Genomic DNA, 13,142 nt, shown 5'->3' on the forward strand with positions numbered 1-13,142 from the left:
CCAAAAAAAAAAAAAGCTAAAGAGAATAGAAAGAAACACTGTAAACTGATGATATATGGAGGGGATAATAATCAATGTAATGAAACAAGCTATATGTACGGTTGAATGTGAAGCTGATGATGTGCCCTGTAAACTTTCACTCAATGCAAAATAAAAACATTTGATTTAAAAAAAAAAAAATGTATGGCAATGAGTCTCTAGTGAACGTACCTGATAGATAACATGTCATATGTGTTGTCACAATTCACTGCTGAAGGAATTAAGCAGAGCTTGTATGGATCTTGTATGCCTATTTCCCTCTAAACATCACCCTGTGGCTCCCCTTTATTGAATTTGCTTTGTATCCTTTTCTTGCAAATCAGAGTCATGCGTATTGCTATGGGCTGAGTCCCGTGAATCATCACACTTAACAGCACCTCAGCAGTCCCCAGTACACACAGGTAAAATGCATTCTTTAAAGCACAACTGAGGCACTAACATTCATACACAGATTTTAAAGATTTTATGTAATCTTTCACTCATTTTCTTTCTCTACAAAGGTTAAACATTGGACTGTCAGTTACAAGGCTGGCAGTTCAAGCCCACCAGCAGCTCCTCAGAAACTCTATACAAGGTCCCTATAAATCGGAATCAACTCAACAGCACTTAACAACAAGCAATAACATATTTTTAAAATATGAAGAGACTTCAAAAGTTCATGAAAAAATACCCTTACCTATCAATTCCATTTTCCACTAACTTTTTGAAGTTCCCTTATATAGTGTATGTAAATATAGAAAATACTTTTGAAAATTCTTTAAAAGCATTAAGTTAACTGTGTAACTTCCCTTCCCACCCCAGAACCAAAGATACATAGTGCAGAATACACAGAAAGTCACAGACTAGACCAAACACGACCACAAGACACATGCAAATGCTGTGCATCGCAGGTACACACACAGAGGACCAAAGGGCACATACGCTCAGAGCCAGACTGTGATAGTAAGAGGTAGAAACAGACAGAGATGGCAACAAACAAGCATTGCCAGAAAGAAAAAGATACTCACACAGTGACCAAAAAAAAAACCCCACACATGGGAACAGAGCTAAATACAGAGATAGAAACAGCATATGTTAATGGTTAATTATGAAAAAAAAAACCAAAAACCTTTAAAAATACAAATTCACTCGCATTAACTTTTACCACTAACTTCAGCATGTCTTTTGTGTTCCTAAAGAAAAATAAATTTGCCTAGAAAAAATTGGATCTGATTTCAGAGCTGATATGGGTATTAATATGTACAACTTCATCTACTGATACACAATAGAGAAAAAAAGTAAAAATTAGCTAATGTCAACCATTGGTCTTTGGGAAAACAACTTTGCTTTCTTCCCACTGTGATACTATCACTCTTCCTGCCATAAATTACCACCTGTGACTTTTAGTAGGCTACCAATAACCATGGACACTGGTTTCTTTTAACTCCCATTCTATCTGCTGACCAGCAAGCTTTTTTGATATGCTATTATGATAAAATTTACTCTAAAAATACTGCAATCACCAGGTCTGATCAGGATCTTAATCGCAATACAAGGTTCTGGATAGAAATGGGAGAAAAATGCATAATAAAATTCAAAATCAGGAAAAAGACCAGGCTTAATGGTCTGATAGAACGGTGTGAGTTCCCAAGACTACGATCAAACCTGCAACTGACCCCACTCCAGGAAGTCACTTTTCAGCCACACAATAAACAGGCCCATAAAGTGAGCACTTACTCACTCCTGTGAGGAATGTGCTCTTCAGACCAATCAACCATATGAAACCAAATGGGTAACATTTGCCCCAAAGCAAAGTTCAGAAGGCACAGAAAAGATAGACAAATGAAAATGGGAAACCCAGTGAGGAACTTAAAAAAGAGTGCTGTTACATTGAGGGGAATACAACTAATGTCATGAAGCAAAATGTATATAAATTGTTGATTGGAAAACTAATATGCTCTGTAAACTTTCACCCAAATCAGCATAAAATGTACCCCCCCCAAAAAACACTGTAATTATAACATGTATGTTCTTAAACCTTATCATTAATAAACAACGTAAAATACATGAGCTCAGTAATTAGCAAACATCAGACATAAAAAGACAAGAATAACTACTAAATAAGTTTATATTTTAAAATTTATTTGTTCCCTTAAATAATTATTTTAATAAGGCAAGCAATCCTGTTTTGTCAGTGAGAAACAAGACTTTTACAATACGAATAAACAATTTTTAGCATGTATATAACTGTGTTATGTATTTTTAGCACTACTAAAGTTGACATTGCTTTTAAGGAAAACTTGGAAAAAATGAGATTGGTATGAAATAAGTGTTAGCATTTATTTAAAACTTTCATATGCATCATCAATCAGCGCCTGTGTGTGTCAATAGTTTGAAACATTATCAAGAGAAAATTACAATAAGCTGAGAATTAAGTTGAAAGTCATAAAGGAAAAAGTGGCACACAGTAATAAATAATAGTATGCTATCCCTGTCAAATTCTTTTATTGCTCTTCAACACAGGTAACAAAGACTGTCTATCCCTAATCATAGGAGTCCTGGTGTGGCACTGTAGGTTAATGCACCAGACTGCAAAGCCGTTTGAACTGCAAGGTCAGTGCTTCAAGCTCACCAGCTGCACCTAGGAAACCCTATACAGGGTATAGGGTTGGAATCTACTCGACGGCACTTAACAACAACAACAACAATCATAGGCTTACTTGAGAAATGGCTAAAGAAGGAAAACAAATTATTTTTGCTGGATAGTAACAATGACTAACACTCAGTGCTTACATAGGACAGGTATCATTTTCCTGATTAATCATGTTTTTATTCTTTTAATTAACTATATACTAACCATGGTGAAGAGGAGAAAGTTTCAATGTTGTTTTTTAACCATAAGATTTCATTTTTGTATTTTACACATTATGAAAAGGATTCTTTGTGGGACCCTATCCAGAGAAGCAGCGACACCAGAGATGAAGACAGAGATGAGGGAATGGAGAGAGAGAGCAGCTGAGGACTCAAGACTCATGAAAAAAGAAATGCTGTACGCTGGCAGCCAGGTGCTGGAGGCCAGGAGGCATACTTGCAGAATGTGTCCTTTGGTTATTTAAATGATTATATATTCCTGAGTGTTTTTGTGCATATCCTCCTCCCACACACAAAAACAAAAACAGAGAGGGAATAGAAGCAAATACTGTTGAATGATGATGCACAGAGGGGATTGTAATCATTGCAATGAAACCATGAATGTAAAATTAATGTTCCCACATGTAAACTATCACTCAATTCACAACAAAAACTTAAAAAAAAAAAAAAAAAGATTCATATCCACTTACTACCTGTGGGTCAAAAACTTACCCCGTTCTTTACCTTATTTAATCTTCACAACTCATGGTCATCCTAGAAATCACAAACTAAATTTCCACAACTATGTAATGCTTTTTTCCTTTATAATCACTGGGTTTCAGTTAAGATTGGTTTAAAATATCTCTTAAATTTTTTCATCTACTTCTGTATCAAGGCTGTTGTCATTGTTAAGTGCCATGGAGTTGGTTCCAACTCAAAGCACCCCTGTATAGGGTTTCCAAGGAACAGCTAGAGACTTTGAACTGGCAACCTTGTTGTTTGCAGTCCAGTGCTAATCCTACAGCACCATGAGGTTAGTACTGTAAATTACCAGTAAATGTCCATTTTTAAGGCTTTTTATTTTATTTGCATGTGTATTCTCTAGATTCACATATTTCACATTAATCTAGCTCTCAATCAAGAACATATGAATTTTTATCAACTATTCCTATGACCTAAGAGATTCTTTCTCAAGTGTCAGGAATTTGCATCTCTGTACAGTTAGTGGATGAGTAAAAAAGTGTCTGTTTAACTAAATCAACAGGTTAAAGTTAAGTAAGCATTTTAAACAGTAATCATTAGCTTCTCATATAGCACACTAGTATAGTTAAATATGATTCCTGCCTCAGAGGCTTATAATCTAATTAGACAAAACTGCTAAAGCATACTGGCCAAGGAAATAGAACAAAAGGATCATGAGCATTAACTAAGTAGTCATCAACTTAAACCTTGCTATATTCTTCAAGGTTGAAAGAATTATCATAAAAAATAAATTTCTGGAAAGTAGAAAACAGAGCTTATATAAAAAGCCACCAAAGAACAGAAAATGACAATGAAATGAAAATGGAGCCTAATACTGTTTATCTTAATATAAATTAATCAGTTATTTCATTGCATATGCAGTATGACCTTTTCTACCTTATATAGATATAAAGTCTTTCAACACATAAATTCAGTACAAAATTAATATCAAGGTAAAGTGGTTCATTTGATCAACAATTGCTAATTTGATATAACAACTAATGAGTTTTCTGCCTTTTTAATAACCTAATGTCACTGATTCTTCTTACCTTGCTATTCAAGTGAATTTTAAGCTCTCATTTCAGGAACAGAAGATCCCAAGACCTTCAAGAGGGAAGAATGTCACTACTATTCTACCACAAATTCTAGTGAAGTTCTGATTTTTAAAAATAGAATTTACATTGTATCTATTACTTAATCACCCACCCTTCAAGTTCTCCTTCCTTCTACAAGAATACCAATAACTGAATATACCTGTAATAGGGATATAATAGGAAACAAAACGAGGCTATTCTTAAGTATGCAAGAAACACAGTTCAACAGTATCCCTTCATTGTCTATCAAAAATGGTTATAAAAGCACTAATCTCATCGGCTAGCTTACAAGCTTTCATGACTGTGATTAGTTTTAGAACAAAGGTAGTAAGGTAGAACCTCCACAAAATCATTTTCTTCTTTTCCAGATGGATCTGGTGAAAGGCATGAGGGATGATGCTGGTAGGATTTTATGATTCAATTGAGAGCAATTGTTAGTAGGACTAACTGATTGTCAGAACTCTAATTGTAGAAGATGTGTTACTAAAGGGGTGAGTAGTTAATCTTTCATTTCAGGAACAGAAGATTCCCAAGACCATAAGAAGAAAGAGCATGAGTGAAACGTGAGATCCTACCTAGAAAAGCGGTGACAGCAAAGACAGTGGCAGAGGCGATGGCATGGAGAGAGAGAGCAGGCGGGGACTCAAGGCCCACGAGAAAGCCTGTGTGCCTGCGGGCAGAAGTCTGGCTTGCAAAATGGGCCCTTTGGACATTTAAATGAATATATATTTTTTGTTTTATGTATATATATCATATATTTTTGCTTGATCATTTGTGAAATATAAGATGTAAAGGGGAAGTCAAAGGGAGGAAGCAAGATAACAGTTGTTGCAAGGAGAGGATTGTAATCATTGAGATGAAACAAAATGTATTACTGGTTCAAAGCAAAGTTGATGATCTTGTCTGTTTAAAAAATAATTAAAAAAAAAAAAAAAGTCCTGACAGTGGAAGGAAAAGGGAAAGAAAATTCAAAATAAGTCTGGAACTGAACTTAGCCGCTTGGCTCAATTTTTGGCCAAACAACAGATAACTCTATTAGAGGAGCCATAACACTAGGGAGGTATGTACACCATAGAATAGTCAACCATTTGAGATGAAAAGGGCAGCAGTTAGCCAAGGGCAAAGTTCAGATGGTTGGAAAATGAGGAATGGAAACATGAAACACAAGGAGGAAGTGGGATAAATGATATTACATTGAGAGGACTGTAATCAATGAGAGAAAATAAAATATGTATGAAATTGTTGTCTGTAAAACTGATGATCTGCTCTAAAAACCTTCACCTAATTAAGAATAACAAGTTTTTGTTTTGTTTTTTTGAGTACAAAAGCAACACAAAAACAAAAAACAGTACCCCTTCTAGATTTAGCTCAAAGTAAAATGGTCCCCCCTAAATCTCAGACCATGATATGATTAATGTTACATATTTGTAAGAAGATCAGTAATTTTAACATTCTCATCACACTTAAAATTGCTTTCACCTTTTATTGTAGATTATCTAAACACAGATAATAACTAGTAATACAAACATGGAATTCAATAATTATTTTAAAATTATCTAAAGAATACAATCGTTTAATGAAGCTTAATCTTTATTTTAAAATGCCCTGGTGGTGCAGTAGCTAAGCACTAGTTAGCTAATCAAAAGCTGTGGTTCGAGCCCACTAGACACTCTATGTGAGAAAGATGTGCCTTGGAAACTCTATGGACAGTTCTACCCTATTCTATATGAGTCAGAATTGACTCAATTTTTTTTTTAAGCCTTTACTTTCAAAATGGCTCACTAGATAAACATATTAAAGATATGTTATCACATAGATTAGAACCTACAACTACCTAATTACTTTTCACTTCCTGGCCATTCATACCTATTCTCAGCAAAATCTCAGCACCAAATAACATTTATTTTAATCATTGACGTCACTAAGTATACTAAGCAATGTATAACAAGCAAATCACTGAATATACACTTACCTTTCAACAAAATTTTTACTTCTCCATTCTCTTTCTTGATCTCATTCATTACTTTATGCTTCTTCTTCTCTCTCTCTTTTTCTTTTTCTTTGTCTTTGTCTCTCTCTTTGATTTTGTCTTTGATTTTATCTGAAAGACAACAAAAGGGTATATGATTTTAAACTATTACAATCTATTTTTCTCCAAGAGCTACTGTATAATTTCTGGAATTACAATACACAAGAAAATCAAAATGAGAAACAAATATGTCTTTTTTTTACTCTCTCAGGTTGTACAAAATAAAGATTTTCAATTTTTCATTCATAAAGAATATGACATATAGAATATATACAAAATAAACTTGTCAAACATATTCCATTTACATTTTATTCTAATGATTATTCTTCACTTACTTAATATCAGCTTAACTATTGTTAACTTGTTAAGTGTCTTCAAGTCAATTCTGACTCATAGTGACCCTATATAGGGTTTCTGAGGCTTTAAATATTTGTGGGAGCAGAAAGCCTCTGGTTATCTTTAAATAAGATAGTAAGCTATAATAGAAAGAGCCTAAGGTTTGAATTTGGGGAAAACTGGAAAACGTATTGTTTTAATACTTTACTCATCGAGTTATTGTTAAATGTCAAGTCGGTTCTGATTCATACTGTAAAGGGTTTCATGTATACGGTTTCCAAGGACTGCCTGGTGAGTCTGAACCAACACTCCTGTGGTAAGCAGTCAAGTGCTTATCCTACAGCACCACACCAGGACTTCTCTCATAGGGTTAACGTAATAATTAAATGAAGGATCTAAAATAACCATTTAGAGGCTAGTACAAATAAGACTAGATGTTAGTTACCTTACTCTTATGCTTTCTAAAATGATATGACTAATCTGGCTGCTTAGTGATTTTTTTTTTTTTAAGTTTTTATTGTGAATTGAGTGATAAGTTTATACAGGAGAACATCGGCTTTACACCACTGTTTCATTGCAATGATTACAATCTCTTCCGCGCATCATAATTCAACAGTATTTGCTTCCAGTCACTCTGGGGTTTTTTTTTTTGTTGTTGTTGTTGTTTGGGGGGGGAGGGCCAACACACAGAAATAGTCAGGAATATATACTAATTTAAACAACAAAGGGCACATTCTACAAGCCTGCCTCCTGGCCACCAGCACCCACTTCCTCTCTTTTCATGAAGTCCAGAGTGCTTAGTGATTTTATATCATTAATACAAATAGTATAATAAATCTAGGAATCACTGACCTGTATTCATAAAATGCAAATCTTAAGATTTATAAATTTATTTGATGTCTTACTAACTCTTGTTTGTTCAACCAAGTTCCTATGTACCCAGCAAAAGACAAGCTGTAGACAAAGAAGAAAATGATGTAGCCCTTATTATTGATAATAATGACATGATAAAAAATACAAGAAACGATAAAGTATCCAGTAATATACAATATACGCATACTGCACAATCTCCTAAAATTGTTATTTCCTTTCTATTGTTGATTCCAATTCATATAACCCTGTCTAGATTGTTGTTTTTTTAAGTACCTCTTAGTCAGTTCCAACTCATAGTGATCCTATGTAGGGTTTCTGAGGAGCAGCTGAGTTTGAACCACCAACCTTGTGATTAGGAGTCCAATGCTTATCCTACAGTGTCATACCAGAACTCCTGTATAAATTAGTGCTGTCCAATAATAAATATGGAGTCCTGGTATGGCGCTGTGGGTTAATGTGCTGGACTGCAAAATCCATTTGAACTGCAAGGTCGGCAGTTCAAACTCACCAGTTGCTCTTCGGAAACCCTGTTTAGGGTCGCTATGGGTCAGAACCGACTCAAAGGCACTTAACAACAACAACAACAACAGTCAGTCCTTGGATTATGAATCAGTTCTGCTCTTAAAATTGTATATAAGTCAAATTTGTATTAAGTCAAAACTATTAGGTTTGGTTCGTATCTAACACTAGTTAAACAAATATTTGTCTTAGTATTTAATATATACCAAAGCTTTTTTTTAAAGTGTTGAAGAGCAAAGATGTCAGCTTGAGGACTAAGGTGCGCCTGACCCAAGCCATCATATTTTCCATAACCTCATATGCATGTGAAAGCTGGACAGTGAATAAGGAAGACAGTAGAAGAATTGATGCCTTTGAGTTGTGGTGTTGGAGGAGAATACTGAAAGTGCCCCATGGGCTGCCAAAAGAACCAACAGATCTGTGTTGGAAGAAGTGCAGCCAGAGTGCTCCTTGGAGGCCAAGATGGCCAAACTTCGTCTCTCATATTTTGGACATATTGTCAGAAGGGGCCGGTCACTGGAGAAGGATATATCATGTTTGGTAAGGTGGAGGGTCAGAGAAAAAGAGAAAGACACCTACAAGATGGAATGGCCAAATGGCAGCATCGATGGACTCAAGTGTGGCAACAGTAATGAGGTTGGCCCAGGATCGGGCAGTGTTTCATTCTGCTGTGCATAAGGTCGCTATGGGTCAGTACCAACCCGATGGCACCTAACAACAACACAGCTTTCTATACATAAAAAAAAAAAATTAAATACTTTCAGATATTCTAAAACAGCTTTAACAATATTGTTGTTGTTGTTATGTGTTGTCGAGGAGGTTCTGACACACAGCAACCCTGTATAGGGTTTCCAAGGAGTGGCTGGTGAGCTTGAACCACCAACAATGTGGTTCACACCGACCTTGCAGTCCAATACATTAGTCCGCAATGCCACAGCAGGACTCCATAACAATATAGACCCTGTGGGCTAATGTATCAGCAGACTGCAAAGCTGTTTGAAATGCAAAGTCAGTGGTTCAAACTCACCAGCTGCTCCTTGGAAACCCTATACTGGGCTGCTATGGGTCGGAATCAACCCGTCAGCACTTAACAACAATAGCAATAATAATGTTTTGATGCAGATCACAAAGTAGTGCCCCCTTGTTATTATGAACCATTGTATGCACCTTGGATTTTTAATACAATAAGTTTTACAGGAAATGGTTCATAACTACAGGTTTTACAGAAGTTAGAGTTTGTGATCAACTAGTAACACTTCTACTGAGCACTTACATGCAAAAGATAATGATGACTATGTATCCTATAATCCCTGAGATAACCAGTTGACTCATTATAAGCATAACTTCAGATTGCCAATTTTTAGTATTTAAAAAAATAGTATTTTCAAAAATATAATAAAATTCATTCTAAATATTTCATGTATTTTCCTAGCTTCTGCCAGTATTAAAGTCATTAGAATAGTGTAGGGATGAAAATATATACATAACATCAGATCAAGAGTGCCAATAAAAAGTAAAACAAAAAAAAGTCCAGTGAAAGAATCTTTTGAGAGAGATTTGCTAGGGACTTCCGACAAGATGGCACACTACACAGACCCTCTAAAACAAAGACATGGGAGACCAAATGAAAATGAAGCAGACACAGAGGACAGTCCTGGAACACCGAACTTCAGAGAAAAGGTCAGAGAAGTGAACTGAATACTTAATGAGATGAGGAGACTGACTGGTGAATGAACTGCCAGCCAGCCACAGCACAGTGACCTTACTTTCGGGAGCATATTTGGAGAGACAGATGGTGAGCTAACGGCACAGATTCACACGGATGACAGAAAAGGTGCTATTCCTTCTCCTTTCCCACACTTTTGAGGGCACTAGAGGTGAGGCTAGCCCCCACCCTCATTTATCTCCAGAGCAGAACCTGTTGTTTAGGAATGCAGTTTGAGCCCACTGCACCACCTCAGTGCCCGAATTCAGGCAGGCTCTGCTCCAGATCTACAGAACCCACAGAGCCTCCAGTTCAGAATTAAATTAGCAGGAATCTTCCTAATCAGCCACTCTGCCCTTAGGTTCTGAAAGATACTGAGAGTATACCAACCTGAAGGGCCTCCACAAACCACTTTAAGATTGAGTACCTCAAACATAGATAACACCTAGACATACAGGAGAGAAAAGAAATTTTAAAAGGCAGCGACCATTTGGGGTTGGGAACTTAGCTGTTAACATTCCTCCTCCACCCACCTCAAGAGTTCCCCTAAAGTTTTCTCCTCTCTAGATTCATCAGTAGCACTTGTTTGTTTGTTTATTTTGCCTTTCATTGTTTCATCATTTTTTTGTTTATTCTTTCTTCCCATTCAGCTCCCCTGATATTTATCCTTTCTCTCTTTGTTTTTATTTTTTCTTCTGTTTCTCATTTTCACTTTCTTCTTTTCCCCCCTTAATTTCTGGAATGGCACTGTGGGTTAATGCACTGGACTGCAAAGTTGGTTTGAATCGCAATGTCGGCAATTCAAGCTCCTCAGAAACCCTATATAGTGCCACCATGAGTCGGAACCAATTGCACGGCACTTAACAACAGCTCTCCAGTTGCTTTCTCTTTTCATTTTCTCTGTTTTGTGTGTGTTTATCTTATCTTTATTTTCTTAGTTTTTCTCTTGTACATCTATTTTCCTGTCCCTTTTTTCTTTTGTGTGTGTATATATATATATATATATATATATTTTTTTTTTTTTTTTTCTGGTCGCTGCCTTTTAAAATATCTTTTCTCTCCATTATTATATTCTGTTTTCTCTGTTTAATCTGTTTTGTTTTCTGGTGTGTTTTTTCTCCTCTTTGTCCACACAAACAAACACAATAAACTTGCCCAAGCAGCTCAACCACAACAATAACTTCTGAAGCTCTACAACCGGACAAGAGCTAATCCCAGCTCCTGTATCATCAGAGAAAAGGCAGACATCAACCACAAACAGCCAAACATCCTACACTGAGCTGCACAACCACAAACAGTGTACACACTTCCATTCTCTAACCACACTCACAGTTGATGAAAACCTTACATACCAATATACAATCATTAAATATAAATGCAATGATCCCACAATATCTCAGACACAACAGCAATTTTAGCTCACATGAAGACACAAAAGAGAGTGACTCAAACAAAATACTAAGATTCAGAGCCAGAAAGCATTTCTAAGTGAGAAAAGATAATAGAGTTACCTGGGAAAGAATGATATTTATTCAATAGACTGACAGGGAGATCAAAGAAAGCAAACACAGAAAAAAATTTCAGAATTTAGAACACTACAAAAACAGACAAAATAAATGCAAACTTTAAAACAATACAAAACCTGCAAACAGAAATCCAGAAGATTAATGCTAAGATATCAGAAGTGGATAATACAGTGACAGGGCAGAAGAGTAGATCTGAATCAATAGAAGCTCAAACTAGTGAGTATAAAGAAAAATCTCTCAATACTAGTAAGCTAGAGTAATCAGAAAAGAGAATTTAAAAATTAGAAGACAGTCTGAAATTTATATGGGACACCATGAAAAAGAGTAACTTACAGGTGATCAGAATTCCAGAACAGAATGAAACAATAAAAAGTATGGAGAAAATTACCTAAGAGTTGCTGTAAGAAAACTTCCCTAACATCATGAAAGACGAGAAAATAAATATCATTCAAGAAGATGAACCCCAAACAGGGCAGATCTCAAAAGAAAATCACTAAGATTGCAATCAGTGAGATGAAATGAAGTATATGATTTGCTGGTTGTAAAATGATGATCTTGTCTGTAAACCTTCACTTCACTCAATTCACAATTAAAAACAAAAAACAAAAACAAAAAAAAACTACAGAAAGAAAAGAAAATCACCAAAAACAGGAGACTCAATAAAAGACACCACACAATACTGTATCCGAATAAAAGCTATGCACCTAGTTTGCTGTTGTTAAGGGCCACTGAATTGGTTGTTACTCATAGCGACCCTGTGTGGACAGGGTTTCCGAGGAGCAGCTGGTGAGTCTGAATCGCTGACCTTGTAGTGCTCATCCTACAATAGTGCCATACCATGACTCCATGTTTAGATGTTGTAAAATCTTGTAAGATGAAAGTGATGCTGGACACACCCCATGGAGTCAGGGAAGTAACCTGAGTAAGAGCATTGCAGCCCTTGCTCCCAAACCCCTTTACACACCAATCAGGGCTGATCACATCATAGAGGATGAGTACATCTTACCTAACTGCCAAACCACTGAGAACTGTGACACAAATTTTAGGGGGACACAATTCAGTTTATGACAGAGTTCAGTAACCAGTTCAAGTTGAAGTACAAAAAGAAAATACAACAAAAATGCAGTCTAGAGAAAAATGAAAAAATGAACCAATACACTATTTCTTATCAAAGAGCATAAATGAGTGACAAAAAAATTAAGAAAATAGGTATATGGTGGGACTTCAGAAAATTCATGGAAAAATTCTTCTTTTTAATTCCTCTTTTCCATGAAATCTATATAGCAAAGGATCTCTGAACTGCCACTGAACAGTATTTTCAAAGTCATAATAAGCACTGATTGTTGTTTTAACTTATTATTATTTAATGGGATGCCAATGAGGCACTGCAGGATAAGCACTAAGACTGTAACTGCAAGGTCAGTGGCTTAAACCAGCTGCTCCTCAGAAACCCTATATAGGGTCACTATGAGTCAGGAACTGACTTAAAGGCACCTACAACAGCTTTAACTAAAATTTGTGCGATTAATACAAGGATACAAAAAAGAAAAGCTAGTTTATAAAAAGGCTAAAACTTAATCTATATCATGAATACAAGGGAGCTTCAAAAATTCATGGAAAAGTGGATTTAAAAGATAATGGATCCCCCCCCCATCCAAAAAAAAAAAAAA

General features: G+C 35.8%; 1 protein-coding gene across 1 annotated transcript in view; it reads right to left on the reverse strand.

The window, feature by feature from the left end:
• The window catches only part of RSBN1L (round spermatid basic protein 1-like), a 105,329-nt gene that overhangs the window by 68,745 nt on the left and 23,442 nt on the right, over positions 1-13,142 (reverse strand). The window contains exon 2 of the mRNA XM_006834358.1: positions 6,457-6,585. Within this exon, the coding sequence (XP_006834421.1) occupies positions 6,457-6,585 (129 nt within the window). The remainder of the gene's footprint in view (positions 1-6,456; positions 6,586-13,142) is intronic.

The sequence above is a fragment of the Chrysochloris asiatica genome, unplaced genomic scaffold (genome assembly GCF_000296735.1).
Source record: "Chrysochloris asiatica unplaced genomic scaffold, ChrAsi1.0 scaffold00010, whole genome shotgun sequence".
Taxonomy (NCBI): Eukaryota; Metazoa; Chordata; class Mammalia; order Afrosoricida; family Chrysochloridae; genus Chrysochloris; species Chrysochloris asiatica.